Below are 20,550 nucleotides of genomic sequence, written 5' to 3'. Positions count from 1 at the left end.
CGAGACCTGGGTGTCATGGTACACCAGTCATTGAAAGTAGGCATGCAGGTGCAGCAGGCAGTGAAGAAAGCGAATGGTATACTAGCATTCATAGCAAAAGGATTGATAGGAGCAGGGAGGTTCTACTGCAGTTGTACAGGGTCTTGGTGAGACCACACCTGAAGTATTGCGTACAGTTTTGGTCTCCAAATCTGAGGAAGGACATTATTGCCATAGAGGGAGTGCAGAGAAGGTTCACCAGACTGATTCCTGGGATGTCAGGACTTTCATATGAAGAACGACTGGATAGACTTGGCTTGTACTCGCTAGATTTTAGAAGATTGAGGGGGGATCTTATAGAAACTTACAAAATTCTTAAGGGGTTGGACAGGCTAGACGTAGGAAGATTGTTCCCGATGTTGGGAAAGTCCAGGGAACAAGGGGTCACAGTTTAAGGATAAGGGGGAAATCTTTTAGGACCGAGATGAAAAAAACATTTTTTACACAGAGAGTGATTGTGAATCTGGGGAATTCTCTGCCACAGAAGGTAGTTGAGGCCAGTTCATGGGCTATATTTAAGAGGGAGTTAGATGTGGCCCTTGTGGCTAAAGGGATCAGGGGGTATGGAGAGAAGGCAGGTACAGGATACTGAGTGGATGATCAGCCATGATCATATTGAATGGTGTTGCAGGCTCGAAGGGCCGAATGGCCTACTCCTGCACCTATTTTCTATGTTTCTATGTTTCTATGATAATTGCCAATATTTTCAATCTCGATATCTGCACGGAGAATGTTCGCCAAGCACTTTAGCTGTTGTTGTCCCTTCAGCTGCCGCTTCTCTCTACCGTCATTCCTCCTCACTTTTGGAATTCTGAAGTAGGATAAATGTCTCTCACGCTTACCCCGATTTCCATAATTATTTACAGCGCAAAAATCGACCATTTCGGCGGTTTGTAACGGGCCCGCAACGCTGGAAACAATGGTAAGTGCTTACCTGCAGTTCATCGCGTGTACTCCAGTTGGCATTGCGTGGCAACAGTACGGGTCACGGGTTGTGATCCGACTGCCATACAACCTCCCTATAAGAAATGGTTGGGACAATTACAATAACAGCATTCAAAATACATGGACAGGTATGGTATGGTGCTTTATTTGTCACTTGTTTAGACCATTCCTTGGCTGAACCCCATCCCCCCAGCCCAGAAATATCACCCATTCCTTCTCTCCAGAGTTGGTTGCTTGAGTTGATGGAGGGGAATTGGGTGCGCGCTCCCGCGGGGGGCAGTGACATGGTGCGCGCGCGCTCCCGGGGTTGGCTTACTTGCGTGCGCGCTCCCGTGGCGTCTACGTGCGCGCGCCCGCGGGCTCCAGGCAACCGGGCGAGGCAGGCAGATGGCGGCCATGACGGATGACCTGGACCAGCTGCTGGACGAGGTGGAGATGCGCTTCTGCAGCAGCGGCCCGGCGGCCGGGGGCAGCCTGGAGGGAGCGGCCGGAGCCGGGGGCTCGGACAAGGAGGTGAAAACCAGGTTAAATGACCCACCATTTGTTTCTCCTGAGCCGGGCTGTGCTGGGCTGGGCCTGACCCCGGCCTTCTGCATCCCCCCCCAGGGTCAAGGTGGGTCAATGGGGGAACGACACACGACAGAGCTGGAGGTTGCATTGCTGCAAGTGGCTGCACCTCTACTCCAGGGAACACTGGCCAACAGAGACATTGCAACCTCTCTCTCTCATGCCTGGATGAAAGAGTCATGAATAGGCAGGGAACTGCAGATGCTGGTTTACACTGAAGACAAAAAGTGCCGGAGTAACTCTGGGTCAGGCAGCATCTTAGTTTCAAAGTGTAAGAAGGAACTGCAGATGCTGGTTTACACTGAAGACACAAAGTGCCGGAGTAACTCTGGGTCAGGCAGCATCTTAGTTTCAAAGTGTAAGAAGGAACTGTAGATGCTGATTTATGCTGAAGACACAAAGTGCTGGAGTAATTCCGGGTCAGGCAGCATCTTAGTTTAAATACTTATTTAATATGCATCTAAGTGCTTATGTATAGTGATGCTTGTACTGATGATAGACACAACATGCTGGAGTAACTCAGTGGGACAGACAGTATCTCTGGAGAAAAGGAATGGGTGACGTTTCTGGTCGAGATCCTTCTTCTGGATTCCGATCCGAAATGTCACCCATTCCTTCCCTCCTGAGTTGCAGCCTGTCCCACTGGGTTACTCCAGCATTTTGTGTCTATCTTCAGTTTAAATGTACAGCGGGCAGTGAAGAAAGTGAATGGCATGTTGGCCTTCATAACAAGAGGAGTTGAGTATAGGAGGAGAGAGTCCTTCTGCAGTTGTATAGAGCCCTAGCGAGGCCACACCTGGAGTATTGTGTGCAGTTTTGGTCCCCCAATTTGAGGAAGGACATTCTTGTTATTGAGGGAGTGCAGCGTAGGTTTACATGGTTAATTCCCGGGATGGTGGGACTGTCATATGATGAGAGAATGGAGCGGCTGGGCTTGTATACTCTGGAGTTTAGAAGCATGAGAGGGGATCTTATTGAAACATATAAGATTATTAAGGGTTTGGACATGAGGCATGTTCCCGATGTTGGGGGAGTCCAGAACAATCTTACAGTTTAAGAATAAGGGGTAAGCCATTTAGAACAGAGACGAGGAAACACTTTTTCTGGGGATGATCAGCCTTGATCACATTAAATGGCGGTGCTGGCTCGAAGGGTCGAATGGCCTACTCCTGTACCTAATGTCTATTGTCTAAACCAGTATCTGCAGTTCCTTCCAACACATTCAGAGCTGGAGGTTGCATTGGTGCAAGTGGCTGCACCTCTTCTCCGGGGAACACTGGCCAACAGAGACATTGCGACCTCTGCCTCTCATGCCTCGACTTCCTGGATAAAAGAATCATGAATAGGAAATAAACTGCAGATGCTGGTTTGTAAAGAAGACACAAAGTGCTGGAGTAACTCTGGGTCAGGCAGCATCTTAGTTTCCATGTGGAAGAAGGAACTGCAGATGTAGGTTTATACTGAAGATGCACACAAAGTGCTGGAGTAATTGGATCAGACAGCATCTTATGGGCCTGTCCCACTTCGGCGATTTTTCAGGCGACTGCCAGCGACTGTCAGAGTGGAACACACACACACACGTCGCTTCCTTCACCAGCCCGTTGTGCAGGCGCGGGACAGGGCAAGCAGGGGGAGCGCTGTCTGAGTGAAATTCACACGTTACAATGCCAAGGTGATACAGACACACACCACGATGAACAGGATGGTTGGCGCTGTAATTAAGACGGCTAAAGCACAGTGCACGGTAAGTCCTTTAAAAGAGGGGGGGAGATGGAGTGGAGACAACTTTTAAGAAGCCAGAGATACACGGCTGTGAAGCTCGGCGGACATTTAGCATTACCGGTCGGTTATCCTTGGTTCTGAAAACTGCTTATGGGTTTTTTTCCCAATGAGCCAATGGAATTCACCAGTCAGCACCGGCTACAACCTACGAGAACCTTCGACCTCCTGGCAACCCACCTTGCTACTCTCCATAGCGGCTTCATTCTGGTTGCCGCTAATTTTTCAACATATTTTTTAAAAATTTGTGGCGGTGATAACGAGGCCGCGATTGGTTCCCAGAATGCAGGAACTCCTCACGACCATGAAGGCGACTCCCCAGCAACCACCCGCGAACATGTGGCGATTGCATAGGCTCCTGCCGCCGCCTAAAAAGTCGCCTGTGGGACAGGTCTATTCGTTTAAATATTGATGAAGGAGCTGCAGATGCTGGTTTACACTGAAAACATAAAGTGCTGGAGTACTCAGTCGACTTTACCTGCTTTACCTTGCACTTGGGGTCATCCTTTACCATGTATCTGTACGCTGTGAATGGCCGATTGTAATCGTGTATTGTTTTACCGCTGACTGGATAACACGCAACAAAAGCTTTTCATTGTACCTCAGTACACTTGACAATAAACTAAACTAAACCATCTTATAAAACATTTACAGTTTTATATTCTCATCATTTCCATTCAACTGTATTTTGGATGTAATTAACTCGAATCAAAATGCATTAGTGTTATCATCTGAGAGACACAAAAAGCTGGAGTAACTCAGCGGGACAAGCAGCATCTCTGGAGAGAAGGAATGGGTGACGTTTCGGGTTGAGATCCTTTTTCAGCATCTGCAGTTCTTTCCTACACACACTGTTATCATCTTGATCATCAAAGTAAATTTGTCACTCTACCATCAGATGTTGCTGTTAAGGGCACGTGTTTACATTGAGGTTTCTTATTTGAAAGCTGAAAGGCATTCTTGGTGATTTAAAGAATATGAAACTTACTATTTGCAAAGATTGACTAGCCTGTGTATTTTGTGCAGGAAGGAACTGCATATGCTGGTTTCCACCGAAGATAGACACAAAATGCTTGAGCAACTCAGCGGGCCAGGCAGCATCCCTGGATAGAAGGAATGGGTGACGTTTTGGGCCAAGACCTGTGGCTCGACCTGAAATGTCACCCAAACCTTCTATCCTGAGATGCTGCCTGTCCCGCTGAGTTACTCCAACATTTTGTGTCTATCTTCTAGCCTGTGTATTTCTGATGTTTCCCATGTTTATTTCAAATTTATTGGCTATACTTTTAATCTACTCTATTCTGATTTTCAGATCACCCACAGTCCCATCAGTTGACGATGAAGATGAAGATGATGATGATGATGATGATGAAGAGGAAGATGATTTAAATGACCTTATTAAAGATATTTTCCAAGATGATCCAACTGTATTGGACCTTTCTGTAAGTTGTGTGAGATTTCTTATGTGTAAACTCATTTATAAAATTCTACAAAAGTTTATGTAATGTGTGTGTTCAAGAGAGGAATTATACGTGACGATTCTTTAGATTTTATTTAGAGATACCACGTGGAGACGGGCTCCTCAGCCCACTGATTCCGCACCGACCAACGATCGTCCCATTCACCTACCCTATTCCACACACTATGGGCAGATGCTGGAACAATCGAAGGTAGACAAAAATGCTGGGGAAACTCAGCGGGTGAGGCAGCATCTATAGATGAGTTTCTCCAGCATTTTTGTCTACCTAATTTGAGTTAAATCAGATGCTCTATAAAATAGAAAAAATGTAAATTTTTTAATTATATTCATCGGATGAACTGTCACTCTTTGTCTTATTTTGTTTTCAGAAGTCAAGTGGAAGAGCAGTAACAAATTGTGCAGCTCATCAGGCCAATGGTAGAAAGTAAGTTTAATGAATACAATAGTTACATTATATTTATTTTTTATTGATAAAGTTCTGATCTGTGCACAGCAATGCTAAACGATGGAAAATGTTAAAACCTTTATCGCAACCTGTTTATTTTTTTATTTTGCTCCCCCTTGTTTATGCCAAATGTACTGATATTATATCAAAGATAAATGTTTATACTGCTTAAGAAGGAACTGCAGATGCTTGGAAAATCAAAGGTAGACAAAAGTGCTGGAGAAACTCAGCAGGTGCGGCAGCATCTATGGAGCGAAGGAAATAGGCAATGTTTCGGGCCGAAACCCTTCTTCAGGCTGATGCAGGGTGGGGGGGTAAGACTGCCCGAAACATTGCCTATTTCCTTCGCTCCATAGATTCTGCCGCACCCGCTGAGTTTCTCCAGCACTTTTGTCGACCGTTAATGTTTATACTGCTGCTGATTTATACACTAGAAGTCTGGACAGCAGAATAATAATTTAGCCACCCATAAAATTGAATGATTAAGATATTGCGCAGCAGTAGAGTTGCTGCCTCACGGCACCAGAAGACCCCGGTTTGATTCTGACTATGGGCGCTGTCTGTATGGAGTTTGTACGTTCTCCCCGTGACCTGCGTGGGTTTTCTCCGGGTGCTCCGGTTTCCTCACACACTCCAAAGACGTGCAGGTTTGCAGGTTAATTGGCTTCTGTTAAATTGCCCTTAATGCGTGGGATGCAAAACAGATAACATAATGGTATGGGTGATCGTTGGTTGGCGTGGACTTGTTGGGCCAAAGTTCACGTTCCCACGCTGTATCTCTAAAACTAAGTTTGAAGCTCTAGGTCGAGAACATAAAAATGTGGCGATCCAAAACAGAATTTCTGTCCACAAATTCTGGAGAAACAGTATATTACTAATGAAAATATTAGGTCAATTATTAATTATTTTTTAAAAAACCTGACCTCCCTTTAATTAGATGTTTATTATCAACCCTTTAATTAACTTTGGGGCACTAGAGAGTAATTTAGATAATGAATCCATTATTTCCTACATACCAGATCTCTTACCACCTACTAGTTGATTGATACTCCCAGAGCTATAAACAGTCAGTAACATTTATGCGGCATGGTGGCGCAGCTGTAGAGTTGCTGTCTTGCAGCACCAGAGACCTGGGTTTGATCCTGACCATGGGTGCTGTCTGTACGTTCTCCCCATGACCTGAGAAGGTTTTCTCCGGGATCTCTGGTTTCCTTCCACACTCCAAAGACGTATAGGTTTTTGGGTTAACTGGCCTGGCATCATTGTAGATTGCCCAAGGGTGTGTAGGCTCACGTCAATGTGTGGGAATCGCTGTTTGGCCGGGAGTCCCGGACTCTAGTGGGCCGAAGATATGTTTCCGCCTTGTATTTCCAAACTTAACTCAATTAATTTAGTTGATTTACTCCTGCTTTTCTTTATCTCTCGCACAAAACACAACGTGTTGGAGTTCTGAAGAAATTTCCTGACCCGAAACGTCGCCTATCCAAGTCCTCCACAGATATTGCCTGGCCCGCTGAGTTCCTCCAGCACTTTGTTCTGCTCAAGATTCCAGCTCTGCAGTTCCTTTGGTCTCTGTCGTAATCTCTTGCCTTTCATTCTCATTTCTGCTTAGAAACATAGAAAATAGGTGGAGGAGTAGGCCATTCGGCCCTTCGAGCCTGCACCACCATTCAATATGATCATTGCTGATCATCCAACTCAGTATCCTGTTCCTGCCTTTTCTCCATACCCCCTGATCCCTTTAGCCACAAGGGCCACATCTAACTAGCTTAGCTTGAGACTTGCAGTAACGGGAGTCAAGAGAGACCAGAATGTTTTATTGTCAGATGTCCCAAAACAGAACAATGAAATTCTTACTTGCAGCAGCACAACAGATATATGTGAACATTGGGAGGTCATGTTGCACTTGTGTAAGACGTTGGTGAGACCGCATTTAGAGTATTGTGTTCAGTTCTGGGCACCAAGTTATCGGAAAGATGTTGTCAAGCTTGAAAGGGTTCAGGAAAGATTTACGAGAATGTTGCCAGGACTAGAGGGTGTGAGCTATAGGGAGAGGTTGAGTAGGCTGGAGCCCTATTCCTTGGAGCGCAGGAGGATGAGGGGTAATCTTATAGAGGTGTACAAAATGATGAGAGGAATAGGGTTGTTATCTCCGGTTTGCTTCCAGTTCCCCGTGCTAGCGAGAGCAGGAACAGGGAGATACGGGACCTGAACGTGTGGCTGAGGAACTGGTGCACGGGGCAGGGATTTAGATTCTTAGATCACTGGGATCTGTTTTGGGATAAGGGGGAACTGTACAAAAGGGACAGATTGCATCTTAACAGGTGTGGGACCAGCATTCTGGCAGGCAGGTTTGCCACTGCTACATGGGTGGCTTTAAACTGAATAGGGGGGGGCGGGGTGTTGAATGGGATAGTGGAGGATGGAGTTAAAGGGAAAGGGTTTCTTAAATGTGTGAGCGTAGAGACCGAGGGGTGTAAAATGAGGGTAGAAGAAATAGGTAGCAAGGTGAAAAGTAAAAGTGGCAGGCAGACAAAACCAGGGCAAAAATCAAAAAAGGTCACTTTTCAACATAATTGTATAAGGGGTAAGAGTGTTGTAAAAACAAGCCTGAAGGCTTTGTGTCTCAATGCAAGGAGCATTCGTAATAAGGTGGATGAGTTGAATGTGCAGATAGCTATTAATGACTATGATATAGTTGGGATCACGGAGACATGGCTCCAGGGTGACCAAGGCTGGGAGCTGAACATCCAGGGATACTCAATATTCAGGAGGGATAGACAGAAAGGAAAAGGAGGTGGGGTAGCGTTACTGATTAGAGAGGGGATTAATGCAATGGAAAGGAAGGACATTAGTTTGGAGGATGTGGAATCGGTGTGGGTAGAGCTGCGAAATAGAGGGGCAGAAAACGCTGGTGGGTGTTGTGTACAGGCCACCTAACAGTAGTAGTGAAGTTGGAGATGGTATCAAACAGGAAATTAGAAATGCGCGTGCGACAAAGGCAAAACAGTTATAATGGGTGACTTCAATCTACATATAGATTGGGTGAATCAAATTGGCAGGGGTGCTGAGGAAGAGGATTTCTTGGAATGTATGCGGGATAGTTATCTAAATCAACGTGTAGAGGAACCAACGAGAGAGCAGGCTATTTTAGACTGGGTATTGAGTAATGAGGAAGGGTTAGTTAGCAATCTTGTTGTACGTGCCCCCTTGGGCAAGAGTGACCATAATATGGTTGAGTTCTTCATTAGGATGGAGAGTGACATTGGTAATTCAGAAACAATGGTTCTGAACTTAAAGAAAGGTAACTTTGAGGGTATGAGACGTGAATTGGCCAAGATTGACTGGCAATTAATTCTAAAAGGGTTGACGGTGGATATGCAATGGAAGACATTTAAAGGCTGCATGGATGAACTACAAAAATTGTTCATCCCAGTTTGGCAAAAGAATAAATCAAGGAAGGTAGTACATCCATGGATAACAAGGGAAATCAGGGATAGTATCAAAGCGAAGGATGATGCGTACAAATTAGCCAGAAAAAGCAGCATACCGGAGGACTGGGAGAAATTCAAAGACCAGCAGAGGAGGACAAATGGCTTAATTAGGAAAGGAAAAATAGATTATGAAAGAAAACTGGCAGGGAATATAAAAACTGACTGCAAAAATTTTTATAGATATGTGAAAAGAAAGAGATTAATTAAAACAAATGTAGGTCCTTTGCAGTCAGAAACAGGTGAGTTGATCATGGAGAACAAGGATATGGCGGACCAATTGAATAACTACTTTGGTTCCGTCTTCACTAAGGAAGACATAAATAATTTGCCGGAAATAGCAGGGGACCGCGGGTCAAAGGAGTTGGAGGAATTGAGTGAAATCCAGGTTAGCCGGGAAGTGGTGTTGGGTAAATTGAATGGATTAAAGGCCGATAAATCCCCAGGGCCAGATAGGCTGCATCCCAGAGTACTTAAGGAAGTAGCTCCAGAAATAGTGGATGCATTAGTAATAATCTTTCAAAACTCTTTAGATTCTGGAGTAGTTCCTGAAGATTGGCGGGTAGCAAACGTAACCCCACTTTTTAAGAAGGGAGGGAGAGAGAAAATGGGGAATTTCAGACCAGTTAGTCTAACATCGGTAGTGGGGAAACTGCTAGAGTCAGTTATTAAAGATGGGATAGCAGCACATTTGGAAAGTGGTGAAATCATTGGACAAAGTCAGCATGGATTTACGAAAGGTAAATCATGTCTGACGAATCTTATAGAATTTTTCGAGAATGTAACTAGTAGCATGGATAGGGGAGAACCAGTGGATGTAGTGTATCTGGACTTCCAGAAGGCTTTCGACAAGGTCCCACATAAGAGATTAGTATACAAACTTAAAGCACAAGGCATTGGGGGTTCAGTATTGATGTGGATAGAGAACTGGCTGGCAAACAGGAAGCAAAGAGTAGGAGTAAACGGGTCCTTTTCACAATGGCAGGCAGAGACTAGTGGGGTACCGCAAGGCTCAGTGCTGGGACCCCAGCTATTTACAATATATATTAATGATCTGGATGAGGGAATTGAAGGCAATATCTCCAAGTTTGCGGATGACACTAAGCTGGGGGGCAGTGTTAGCTGTGAGGAGGATGCTAGGAGACTGCAAGGTGACTTGGATAGGCTGGGTGAGTGGGCAAATGTTTGGCAGATGCAGTATAATGTGGATAAATGTGAGGTTATCCATTTTGGTGGCAAAAACGGGAAAGCAGACTATTATCTAAATGGTGGCCGATTGGGAAATTGGGGGGGAGATGCAGCGAGACCTGGGTGTCATGGTACACCAGTCATTGAAGGTAGGCATGCAGGTGCAGCAGGCAGTAAAGAAAGCGAATGGTATGTTAGCTTTCATTGCAAAAGGATTTGAGTATAGGAGCAGGGAGGTTCTACTGCAGTTGTACAGGGTCTTGGTGAGACCACACCTGGAGTATTGCGTACAGTTTTGGTCTCCAAATCTGAGGAAGGACATTATTGCCATAGAGGGAGTGCAGAGACGGTTCACCAGACTGATTCCTGGGATGTCAGGACTGTCTTATGAAGAAAGACTGGATAGACTTGGTTTATACTCTCTAGAATTTAGGAGATTGAGAGGGGATCTTATAGAAACTTACAAAATTCTTAAGGGGTTGGACAGGCTAGATGCAGGAAGATTGTTCCCGATGTTAGGGAAGTCCAGGACAAGGGGTCACAGCTTAAGGATAAGGGGGAAATCCTTTAAACCGAGATGAGAAGAACTTTTTTTCACACAGAGAGTGGTGAATCTCTGGAACTCTCTGCCACATAGGGTAGTTGAGGCCAGTTCATTGGCTATATTTAAGAGGGAGTTAGATGTGGCCCTTGTGGCTAAGGGGATCAGGGGGTATGGAGAGAAGGCAGGTACGGGAAACTGAGTTGGATGATCAGCCATGATCATATTGAATGGCGGTGCAAGCTCGAAGGGCCGAATGGCCTACTCCTGCACCTAATTTCTATGTTCTATGTTTCTAATAGATCGGGTAGATGCACAGAGTCTCTTGCCCAGAGTAGGGGAATCGGGGACCAGAGGACATAGGTTTAAGGTGAAGGGGAAGAGATTTAATAGGAATCCGAGGGGTAATGTGTTCACCAGGTGGGTGTATGGAACAAGCTGCCAGAGGAGGTAGTTGAGGCTGGGACTATCCCATCGTTTAAGAAACAGTTAGACAGGTACATGGATAGGGCAGGTATGGATGGATATGGACCAAACACAGGCAGGTAGGACTAGTGTAGCTGGGACATGCTGGCCGGTGTGGGCAAGTTGGGCCGAAGGGCCTGTTTCCACACTGTATCACTCTATGACTGTAAACACCATAATAACCAACAGCATATAAAACACAAACAAACAATTATGATGCAACATCAATACCTATGTAGTTCTGAGCATAGTTGGATATTTACAGTTGGATAGTATTTACAGCCTGACTGTTGTGGGGAAGAAGCTGTACCTGAACCTGGATGTTACAGTTTTCAGGCTCCTGTACCTTCTTCCCGATAACAGGGGTAAAATGAGAGTGTGGCCAGGGTGGTGTGGGTCTCTGACGATGCTGGCTGCCATATTGAGCCAGCAACTCCTGTAGATCCCTTCGATGGTGGGGAGGTCAGTACCCGTGATGGACCGGGCAGTGGTCACAACTTTTTGTAATCATCTTCGTTCCTGGGCGTTCGAGGTGCCAAACCAGTCTTAAGTTCTGTACCGTACACCTGTAGATGTTCAAGACAAGTATTTGTTGATATACCAAAACTGCTCAATCTTCTCATTCATGGGATTTCTTTATGATTGCATCAGTGTGCTAGGTCCAAGGACAGATCTTAAGTCAACAAGATGCAAGTTTTGACTCTTCAGAGTACAGTAACTTCTACTGGTCTTCCTATCCTCCGCTCAGTCCGCCTAAACCTTCCTGATCTCCCGATTGCTCAGCACATTAACTCCCCCTCCAACTCCCAATCTGACCTTTCTGTCCTGGGCCTTCTCCATTGTCATTGAGGCCCAGCGCAAATTGGAGGAACAGCACCTCTTATTTTGCCTGGGCAGCTTACATCCCCAGCGGTATCATTAACTCCTCTAACTTCAAGTACCCCTTGCTTTCCCACTCTCTCCATCCCCCCCCCAGTTCCCCAGTCTTTACTATTTTAATCTGTTTGCTTTGTTGTTACCTTCTCCCAACTAACAATGATCTATTCTACATTTTCCTTGATCCCCATCCCCTTTGTCCTGTTTTCACACCCTACATTTCCTTATCTATGCACCGCCCACTCCCCTGACATCAGTCTGAAGAAGGGTCTTGGCCAGAAACGTCACTCATTCCTTCTCCAGAGATGCAGCCTGTCCCATGGAATTACTCCAGCATTTTGTGTCTATCTTCGATTTAAACCAGCATCTGCAGTTTCTTCCCACACATAATAATTAGGGATCTTGGTTCAGAGATACAGTGCGGAGACAGGCCCTTCGGCCCACCGAATCGACACTGCCCATCAATCTCCGCATTATCACTCCTACACACACTAGGGACAATTTACATTTATACCAAGCCAATGAACCTATAAACCTGTACGTCTACGGAGTGTTGGAAGAAAACGAAGATCTCGGAGAAAACCCACGCGGTCACGGGGAGAACGTACAAACTCCATACGGACAGCACCCGTAGTCGGGATGGAACCTGTGTCTCTGGCGCTGTGAGGCAGCAACTGTACCGCTGCGCTACCTAGCAACACTTGTTTACAATGTGCCCCATATTCATTTCCTTTTGTGATCCGACATCACTTTTTGTACGTTTTTTAATTTGACGACAATGCTATATTTTTAGATGTTCTCCAGTTTATCTTGGTGGCAGTTCTGCACCCCACGGACTGGGAACAAATACTTCTCACAGGTAACTCACTCATTTTCATGTTTTTTCTACTCACCTAGAATTTAACTCAACGAGACAGAAGATTATGAGGGATAGAGAAATAATATTTTACATCATCCTACAGTCATAGAGTGATACAGTGTGGAAACAGGCCCTTCTGCCCAACTTGCCCACACCGGCCAACATATCCCAGCTACACTAGTCCCACCTGCCTGCGTTTGGCCCACATCCCTCCAAACCTGTCCTATCCATGTACGTGTCTAACTGTTTCATAAACGTTGGGATAGTCCCAGCCTCAACTACCTCCTCCGGCAGCTTGTTCCATACACCCACCGCCCATGTTTGGGCTCGTTTTAATATCTCTGCAATTTCTCGCAGTCTTGTATAGAGCTGTAGCTAAACTGCTCTACGATGCATCCTAATACAATTCTTGCTCTGCCGTTACTGTTTTATTTGATCAGTTGAGTTCAGATCCAAGTGATAATGTGTCTAGTGATACCGAAAGGAAAATCAGTGAGCATTGAACAAGATTGAAAGACATTCTTTTTACAGTTCATAACTGACTGGAGCAGAATTAGGCCATTCGGCCCATCAGGTCTACCCCGCAATTCAATCATGGCTGATCTATCTCTCCCTCCCAACCCTATTCTCCTGCCTTCTCCACGTAACCCCTGACACCCTTACTAATCAAAAATCTATCGATCTCCACCTTACAAACATCCATTGATGGCCTCCACAGCATTCTGTGGCAATGAATTCCACAGATTCACTACCCTCTGATGAAAGAAATTCCTCCTCAACCACTTCCTAAAGGTATACCCTTTTATTCTGAGGATGTGACCTCTGGCCCTAGATTTCCCCATTAGTGGAAACATCCTCTCCACATCCACTCTATCCAGGCCTTTCACTACTTGATAGTTATTGCACAAACATTGAACTATAAAAGAATTTCTGAGAAATAATTGTCTTTATTAAGTATTAAACATATAAAATTCTTAAGGGATTGGACAGGCTAGATGCAGGAAAAATGTTCCCCATGTTGGGGGGGCGGGGGGGGGGGGTCCAGAACCAGGGGTCACAGTTTAAGAATAAGGGACAGACCATTTAGGACTGAGATGAGGAAATACATTTTTCACCCAGAGAGTTGTGAATCTGTGGTATTCTCTGCCACGGAAGGTAGTGGAGGCCAGTTCACTGGATGTATTCAAGAGAGAGTTAGATTTAGCTCTTAGGGCTAACAGCATCAAGGGATGTGGGAAGAAAGCAGGAACGAGGTACTAATTTTAGATGATCAGCCATGATCGTATTGAATGGTGGTGCTGGCTCGAAGGACAGAATGGCCTTCTCCTGAAACATTTTCTATGTTTCTAAGTGAAAAATAAGGTCTAATAACGTACAAGGGGGATGTCAGAATAGTCAGATAGACGAAAGACGTACGGGCTTGTAGGTTAACTGGCTTGTTAAATGTAAACATTGTCCCCAGTGGGTGTAGGATGGTGTTAATGTGCGGGTCGGCGCGGACTCGGTGAGCTGAAGTGCCTGTTTCCGCGCTGTATCTCTAACAACTAATCTAAACGAATTATTAAATGTTATCTGTAGGATTCTATTATGGTTAAGCATAAATACTTGGTTTGAACAGTGTATTATGGAAAGATTTTTTTAAATATTTTATTTACAGAACATGTGATCAGCTGCGATGTACTACTTGCGACTTTCGGGTAATTGCCATTGATGATTGTGAATGGAACAAGTCTTGCGACTACTTTTTTTTCAGGTACGTTTGAACCTATATCGACACTTCAGTAGAAGTTTCGATCACTGTCGTACACAGCATTGTAAGGCACCGTGCCCGTTGATGTTTTCAACGATGATGATGATGATGATGATGATGATGATGATGACGATGATGACATAGGGCAGCACAGCACAGGATGTACAGGTGTCAGAGGTTATGGGGAGAAGGCAGGCCAGGTCCATTGGCCCACAATGTCATGGCTGAACACGATACCAGGATAAACTAATCTCCTATGCCTGCACATGATCCTTATCCCTCCATTCCCTGCATCTCCAGATGCCTATCTAAGTGCCTCTTAAATGCCACTATCATGTCTGGACTCCGCCAGCACCCTTGGCAGCACGCTCTAGGCACCCACCACTCTCTGTATTACTTGCCCCGTGTATCACCTTTAAACCTTACTCCTCTCACCTTAGATCTATATCTGACAATCCAGTGTGGAATGGAGAACTTCCAACCAAATTCTTATGATATATGTTTCTTAGGTTTTTATGTTGCTATGGAGGCCATAAAATTAATGTGAATGGCTTCATGTGGCAAACGTCATATGAAAGTCCACAGATAGAGTCATTGAGTGATGCAGTGTGGAAACAGGCCCTTCGGCCCAACTTGTCCACACCGGCCAACAATGTCCCAGCTACACTAGTCCCACCTGCCTGCGTTTGGTCTATATCTGTCCAAAGCTGTCCTATCCATGTACGTGTCTCTTAAACAATGGGATAGTCCCAGCATCAACTACACCCTCTGGCAGCTCGTTCCATACACACTAATCTGGGCAAGAGACTCTGTGCATGTACCCGATCTATTCCTCTCATGATTTTGTACACCTCTATATGATCCCTAGTGTGTGTAGGATAGTGTTAGTGTGCGGTGATCGCTGGTCGGCGCGGACTCGGTGGACTGAAGGGGCTGTTTCTGCTCTGCATCCTTAAACTAAACTAAGAGCAGCTTCCTCCTCTGTTACATTCTCGTAGACTTCAGATATTTTACAAACTTTCCACTTCAACGTCCACCACCGATTATTCGGCGCCTTGCCTTATTATCGGTTTTGCCGGACCAGCAGAGATCACGGCCTTGGGGGGGAGAAACCAAGATATTGGCCCGCAAAGTCGGCTAAGGAGACAGATCTGCCGGCCCTGGCTCCGGCCGGAGTTCCAGTGTCCCGGCCGCAGGAATAAATGCCACCCACTGATCGGCACCCTCACCCGCCCTAGGTGCTACATTTTTGGGGGGGATTTTGTGCGGACTAAAAGGGGGGGCCGGGGCACCAGTTGCCGGGAAATCGGTAGTGGACCTGCAATGGTAAAACTCAACAAGACTCAGATGTGAGCATTGGCTGATTGCGTTCCAGAATTTGATAACTGTTGCAAGTGGGGGTTTTTTTTTCAAATCAAATGAAGTTGTGAGCAACAAGTACGTTAGATTCACGCATGCGAGTGCCATTTTTATAACTTTTGCCAACAGAAACAGCATGCCCGACGTAAGTAAACTGAAAGTAAAGGCACTGAGCAAGAAAGGGGCCCGAGCATACGCCTGCCAGTGCAGCTGGAGGTCCGTCCACACTCTGACCGATATCAGGGAAGAACAGCATCTTCGATGGGTCTGTGGCAAACACTAAGGATTGGCCTTGTCCATTCCCCTTCAGAGAGGTAAGGGGGGGGGGGGTTCTCTTCCGATGTATTACCTGAAATATCACCACATTTCCAGAACTTTATTACATGCAAGACAAGCTGCATCAGTTTAAGCGGGCCTGCTGTTCGGGGAAACTAAAGCTGCCGTTGGAATTCTTCTACAGGATGCTTTGAGGACTGGGGGGGGTTGGTGCCAAACTGAACCGTTCAATGCACATTTTCAAGTGCAGGCATTTTCAGTCCAGTGCATTTGGACTTGCAAGACCAGAGGTTATTGTGCGACTGTGGAAAGTAAAACGACAAAGGTGGAAGGTGAAAATAACCCTTTAAAAAGAAAACAAGGCCTTCTATTTTTTAAATCCTTTCAGATGTGACTGCTTATCGACGAGTTGCCATGATGTCAGGATTGTCATCCTTTAACGTTTGAGGACCTCATTGGGTTGGATCTATTCATAGCGATCGGACTCGCTGAATATCATCCGGTCTGATGGCAAACCCAGCTGTACATTTGCAGCCATGCAGTTCGGGAACAATACAGGTTTCCAAGATTAACCTTTGGAAAAAGAAGTGTCCCACAGTGGGAGAGAAAACGGTTTTAAAGATGACCACGCATCGGCCTGGAAGGAATTTATCGAGTTTATTAAATGATGCAAATTGGAATGCCCAGTATCAAAATGCCTGTACACTGGATAAAGAAATAGTGGGTATTCCATTTTATGTTTGTTATAGTTTTTACAACAGTTTTTTTTTTTTAACATTTTGGCACTTTTAGGTACATTCCCTGCTATGAAAAGTATTTCGTTAAATATGTAAATAAAGTTGAATATTGGCAAGCAATTGTTGTTGTAATTTTAATGTTTCTGTGTAGTTGATGTCTTTATCAGGCTTCATTGCTGAGCCTTGCAAATCATACTCATTCTTAAAGATTTATCCCTGATGATAGTTTTCAGCTTTGCTAAAACGCTAATATATTTTGCATTATTCCTCTAATACATTTCCCTTCTCATCCATTTTGTTCACTGATTGGAACTGCTGGACGATTCTGTGACTGTAGAAATTTACAGCCTACCAAATCTACACCAAACCATTTTCATTAATCTTACAGATTGGAGCTGGTGTATAATTCTTTAACTTTACCATTTACAGTCTACCAAATCCACCCCAGACCCATTTTTATCAATCCTACGTTAATCCCACTGTTTTATTCTTCCCACGTTCTCATGAACTCCCTCAGATTCTACCATTCGTCAACATTCTTGAGGCACTTTACACAGGACAACTAACATACCAACCCACATGTCTTTGGGGTGTGGGAGGAAACCAGAGCATCCAGAGGAAACCAACGCGGTCATGGGGAGAACGTACAAATTAGTCTAAGATTCAGTTTAATTTATTGTCACATCTACCGAGGTACAGTGAAAAGATTTTGTTGCATGTTAACCAGTCAGCCAAAAGGCAAGACATGATTATCTTCTGTAGTCCTTCTGCAGTTGTACAGAGCCCTAGTGTCCTTCTGCAGTTGTACAGAACCCTAGTGAGACCACACCTAGAGTATTGTGTGCAGTTTTGGTCCCATAATTTGAGGAAGGACATTCTTGCTATTGAGGGAGTGCAGCATAGGTTTACAAGGTTAATTCCCGGGATGGTGGGACTGTCGTATGCTGAAAGAATGGAGCAGCTGGGCTTGTACACTCTGGAGTTTAGAAGAATGAGAGGTGATCTCATTGAAACATATAAGATTGTTAAGGGCTTGGACGCTCTAGAGGCAGGAAACATGTTCCCGATGTTGGGGGAGTCCAGAACCAGGGGCCACAGTTTAGGAATAAGGAGTAAGCCATTTGGAACGGAGACAAGGAAACACTTTTTCTCACAGAGAGCGCTGAGTGTGGAATTCTCTGCCTCGGATGGCGATGGAGGCCAATTCTCTGTATGCTTTCAAGGGAGAATTGGATATGCTCTTAAAGATAGCGGAGTCAGGGGATATGGGGAAAAGGCATGAACGGGGTACTGATTGTGGATGATCAGCCATGATCACAATGAATTGCGGTGCTGGCTCGAAGGGCCGAATGGCCTCATCCTGCATCTATTGTCCCTTGTGTGTGTGTGTAGAATAGTGTTAGTGTGCAGAGATTGCTGGTTGTCACGGACTCGGTGGGACAACAGGCCTGTTTCCGCGCATAATATATATTTTTAAATATTTTTTCTTGATTCGGTTATTTCTTTACTCATTTTCATTTTGAATGAGGCCAACTTGACCAAATTTTTAACCAGCTGCTGAAAAGAATTGCAACAGTGGGTGGCGCTATGTGCAAGAGAAAAACGATTTCTAATATAGTTAACCAAAGAAGTTTGTCTAAAAATAATAAAGTGAATTGGAAGAAGACATCAAAAAACAAATGATGATAAAAAAAAGAGAAGAGAGCATTGGGAGTATAGAAGTTGGGAGGACATGTTGCAGTTGTATAAGACGTTGGTGAAGCCACATTTACAGTATTGTGTTCAGTTCTGGGCACCATGTTATAGGAAAGATATTGTCAAGCTGGAAATGGAATGGAGAAGATTTACGAGGATGTTGTCAGGGCTAGAAGGTCTGAACTACAGGGAGATGTTGAGTAGGCTGGATCTCTATTCCTCGGAGCGCAGGAGGATGAGGAGTGATCTTACCTAGGTGTATAAAATCATGAGAGAGAATAAGTAAGTTCGGTATTCCGAAAAAACCCGTGGAATCATGGGATTTGTCAAAGGTCACTGGCTATAAAGAAAAAGCGAACAAAGCGCTGGCTTCATACACTGTATGTAAATTCTTATCTTTATTCATGATTTACGTGTAAAAATATATTTAATCTGAGGAAAGGGGGTGCCAGGTAGCGGGAGCGCAGGTGTGACATCGAGAGAGGGAGGACAGATGTGAGTGGGAGACAGGGGAGAGCGCGCACAGACCCCGCCTCATCCACAGACCGGGTCAAGCCCGTGTCCTGGCGCTGCCGAGCTGCAGGGAAGAAGCTGTTCCTGAACCTGGATGTTACAGTTTCAGGATATGGAGTTATGTACAGGTAGATAAGTTGTAAGATAACACCAAGTTCGGCTCATACATTGTGGGCCTGCCTTGTGCTGTTCTTTGTTCTAAAGGGCATAGCTTTAAGATGAGAGGATCAAAGTTTAAAAGAGATATGCGGGACAAGTATTTCACGTAGAGTGGTGGGGTCCTGAAACGCGTTGTCAGTGGTGGGGTGAGACACATCCAACAGTGGCACTTACGAAGATAGGCCTATGGGTATACAGGAGAGATACTGTCCACCCTATCCATGCTCATGATAATTTTCTAGACATCTATCAGGTCTCTCCTCAGTCTCTGACTTCTTGCTATTGAGGGAGTGCAGCGTAGGTTTAACGAGGTTAATTCCCGGGATGGCGGGACTGCCATATGTGGATAGATCAGTCATCAAGAGAGAGTTGGATAGAGCTCTTAATTCTTAACACGGTTAATTTGCACGCTTTGTGATCTCAATTTTTATTTCTTCACGAGTAGAACAAGGAGACAATGAGAAAAATCTGAAGAAGGGTCTCGATCCAAAAAACGTCACCCATTCTCTCCAGAGATGCTGCCTGGCCCGCTGAGTTACTCCAGCTTTTTGTGTCTATCTTCGGTTTAAACCAGCATCTGCAGTTCCTTCCTACACAATGAGAAAAGCATAGTTGACTAGGGAGCAATTGGATAGAACTTACATAGAACCATTATAGTCACGAAGAGTGAAATGGTCAGATTCTGAAGTACACGAACATTAACAAAATTGCATAAAAGGGGTAAATATTTGGATAATTTCAAATTAAAACCACAAGCATTGCTGGTCCAGTCGCAGCCTCACTGCAACCAGAGACCCGGGTACGATCCAAATCTCGGGTGCTGACTGCGGAGTTTGCACGTTCTCCCTGTGACCGCCTGGGTCTCTCCCAGATTGTCCAGTTTCCTCCCGAATCCCAATTGCCCCCCCCACGTGTGCAGGGAGTGGATGGGAAAAATGTGGGATAACATAGACCCACTTGTGAGAATGGGTGATCGATGGTCAAAGCTTTACACTGTACCTCGGTACACGAGACAATAAACTATACACTGAACGGTGTGGACAAGATGGGCCAAAGGGCCTGTTTCCATGCTGTATCCATAAACTAATCCTGTGACAAATCACTCCTAACAACCCAGAGTCTTTCAACCATCTATAAGGTTCGTCAGGAGTGATGGAGTACTCTCCATTGGGTGAGTTTGTCTTCAACAGCAGTCAAGCTCAACACTGTGGGAGCCTTCCTATCTGTGCCGAACATAATGCCAAGAAAAACTCACTTCATCTTTTTAGTTTACTTCAGTTTAGAGATGCAGCGCCGAAACAGGCCCCTTCGACCTACCAAGTCCGTGCCGACTGGCGATCCCCACACACTAGCACTGTCCTACACACACTCGGGACAATTTATATT

At 45.1% G+C, this 20,550-nt stretch overlaps 1 protein-coding gene across 3 annotated transcripts; it reads left to right on the top strand.

Moving 5' to 3' along the window:
• Positions 1–1,328: 1,328 nt before the first annotated feature.
• cfap418 (cilia and flagella associated protein 418) lies at positions 1,329–16,917 on the top strand. Of its 3 annotated transcripts, none has more exons than XM_055633709.1 (7): positions 1,329–1,497; positions 4,643–4,772; positions 5,179–5,234; positions 12,610–12,675; positions 14,333–14,428; positions 15,914–16,098; positions 16,245–16,917. In XM_055633709.1, exons 1-6 carry the CDS (start codon positions 1,388–1,390, stop codon positions 16,065–16,067), a joined length of 612 nt encoding a protein of 203 aa, XP_055489684.1. In that variant the 5' UTR covers positions 1,329–1,387; the 3' UTR covers positions 16,068–16,098; positions 16,245–16,917. The 3 variants fall into 3 exon arrangements, with proteins under 3 accessions (XP_055489684.1, XP_055489682.1, XP_055489683.1); XM_055633707.1 differs by having other exon boundaries at positions 1,329–1,508; XM_055633708.1 differs by having other exon boundaries at positions 1,330–1,508; positions 16,449–16,917.
• The last annotated feature ends 3,633 nt before the right edge of the window (positions 16,918–20,550 follow it).

This window comes from Leucoraja erinacea, chromosome 4, assembly GCF_028641065.1.
Source record: "Leucoraja erinacea ecotype New England chromosome 4, Leri_hhj_1, whole genome shotgun sequence".
In the NCBI taxonomy this organism is placed as follows: Eukaryota; Metazoa; Chordata; class Chondrichthyes; order Rajiformes; family Rajidae; genus Leucoraja; species Leucoraja erinaceus.
Note: the sequence above shows the minus strand (reverse complement) of the source record. Positions and strands in the feature narration are given on the sequence as shown.